General features: G+C 59.1%; 1 protein-coding gene across 2 annotated transcripts in view; it reads left to right on the top strand.

The window, feature by feature from the left end:
• The window catches only part of Hoxb8 (homeobox B8), a 2898-nt gene extending 803 nt beyond the window's left edge, over window positions 1-2095 (top strand). The window contains exons 2-3 of one of the 2 annotated variants that reach the window (XM_017799422.2): window positions 16-487; window positions 1279-2095. In XM_017799422.2, the coding sequence (XP_017654911.1) occupies window positions 64-487; window positions 1279-1583 (729 nt within the window). In that variant the 5' untranslated portion in view covers window positions 16-63 and the 3' untranslated portion in view covers window positions 1584-2095. Of the gene's footprint in view, window positions 1-15; window positions 488-1275 lie in introns of both variants that reach the window. The other variant, XM_008838289.3, reaches the window with a different exon arrangement.
• The last annotated feature ends 44 nt before the right edge of the window (window positions 2096-2139 follow it).

Genomic DNA, 2139 nt, shown 5'->3' with positions numbered 1-2139 from the left:
CCCCCTCCCCAACAGCCCCCAACTACAGCCTCCGCCGCCGCCGCCGCCTCAAAATTCAATAAAATGAGCTCTTATTTCGTCAACTCACTGTTCTCCAAATACAAAACCGGGGAGTCCCTGCGCCCCAATTATTATGACTGCGGCTTCGCCCAAGACCTGGGCGGCCGACCCACCGTGGTGTACGGTCCCAGCAGCGGCGGCAGCTTCCAGCACCCGTCGCAAATCCAGGAGTTCTACCACGGGCCGTCGTCGCTGTCCACGGCTCCCTACCAGCAGAACCCGTGCGCCGTAGCGTGCCACGGGGACCCCGGCAACTTCTACGGCTATGACCCGCTGCAGCGCCAGAGCCTGTTCGGTGCGCAGGATCCAGACCTGGTGCAGTACGCAGACTGCAAGCTCGCCGCCGCCAGCGGCCTGGGCGAGGAGGCCGAGGGCTCGGAGCAGAGCCCGTCGCCCACACAGCTCTTCCCCTGGATGCGCCCGCAAGGTGAGCTCGGGTCCCGGTCTGCCGGGGCAGGAAGGAGCCGGGAGGGCCCAAGGCCGGGCAGGGGGCTGGGCAGGCCGGGGAGAATTTCCTCCTGCTTCTGGAAGACTCTTGGGCTCAGGTCCAACCACCTACCTCCCTTTCCTTCCTTCCTTCCTTCCTTCCTTCCTTCCTTCCTTCCTTCCTTCCTTCTTTCCTTTTCTTTTTGCTTCCTTTGAAGGGGGTCGCTAATCGACATTTCCTGAATCCATAAACCCCTCACCTCCTTTATTTTCTTCTTCCCCTCCCCCCCCTTTTTTTTTTTACTGTTTTATGGGGGGTAGTGGAGAAAGAGTGGTGGGAGTCCGGGACATTCAACTTTTGCACTTCTCAATTGCTTTATAGTTTAATTGCCCTGAAGAAACTTTTCTTCTGGGGCAGAGGCTCTGGGGGCTTTTCAAGGTGGGTCTGTTGTACCCCACCCTGGCTTTCTAGTCTTACTCCCCCCCACCACCACATCCTTCCTCCTAAACTTTATGGCACTTTAAGTATGTTTGAACACCCCCCCCCGTTCTGATTGCCAGGGGAAGGGGCTCCTCCTTTACAGCCTCCTTAGATTCAGTGGTGTCTAGTCCCTCTGAACCCTCCCCCGCGTTGACCACAGCCTCCCCGCACCCCTCCTCCCCCCATAGGGTCCCAGGTCCTTATTATACTGGTCTCTAAGCTGGTTCACGAATCTTCCAACCTTCTCTGTCTCTGCCCCCTCCCCCACCCTCCCCTCCCCTCTGTCTCGCCCTTTCCCCCATTCCCAGCAGCCGCCGGACGCAGGCGAGGCCGACAGACCTACAGCCGCTACCAGACCCTGGAGCTGGAGAAGGAATTCCTATTTAATCCCTATCTGACTCGCAAGAGGAGGATCGAGGTATCGCACGCGCTGGGACTGACAGAGAGACAGGTCAAAATCTGGTTCCAGAACCGGAGAATGAAGTGGAAAAAAGAAAACAACAAAGACAAGTTCCCCAGTAGCAAGTGCGAGCAGGAGGAGCTGGAGAAGCAGAAGCTGGAGCGGGCCCCCGAGGCGGCCGACGAAGCCGAGGCGCAAAAGGGTGACAAAAAGTAGGCTCCAACTGGGACTGCCCGAGCCGGGGCCGCCCGCACGTCCGCCGGTCCCTCGACCACGCCGCCGCCCGCCCCCCGCCTCCGAGAGCTCCGGCCCCGCGAGCGGAGCCTGGAGCTGGGCCTCCCACCGCAGAGTCCCCCGCCGCGCCAGTCCCCGCTAGTGGTAGTATCTCGTAATAGCTTCTGTGTGTGAGCTACCGTGGATCTCCTTCCCTTCTCCCGGGGGCCGGGAAAAAAAGGATTTTAAGCAAGGACTCCCTCGCCCTGCGAGGGTGAGTGGCTGCGGCCTGACAGAGCCCCCCCCTCGCCCCCGCCCCGTGTAAAAAAAGCCTCCTTGTGCAATGGTCTTTTTTCCTTAAACGTGCTTCTTTGTAATGACCGAGGTACCGATTTCTGCTAAGTTTTCCCAACAACATGAAACTGCCTATTCACGCCGTAATTCTGTCTCCCTCACCTCTCTCTCTCTCTCTCTCTCTCTCTCTCTCTCTCTCTCTCTCTCATCCCCCCTCTCTCTCTCACCGCGCGTTCTTTTTCTCTCTCACCACCCCCCCCCTCTC

Source organism: Nannospalax galili, unplaced genomic scaffold (assembly GCF_000622305.1).
Source record: "Nannospalax galili isolate Female #2095 unplaced genomic scaffold, S.galili_v1.0 scaffold95, whole genome shotgun sequence".
Classification (NCBI taxonomy): domain Eukaryota; kingdom Metazoa; phylum Chordata; class Mammalia; order Rodentia; family Spalacidae; genus Nannospalax; species Nannospalax galili.
The sequence above is the reverse complement of the archived record's forward strand: the minus strand, read 5'-3'. Positions and strand labels throughout refer to the sequence as shown.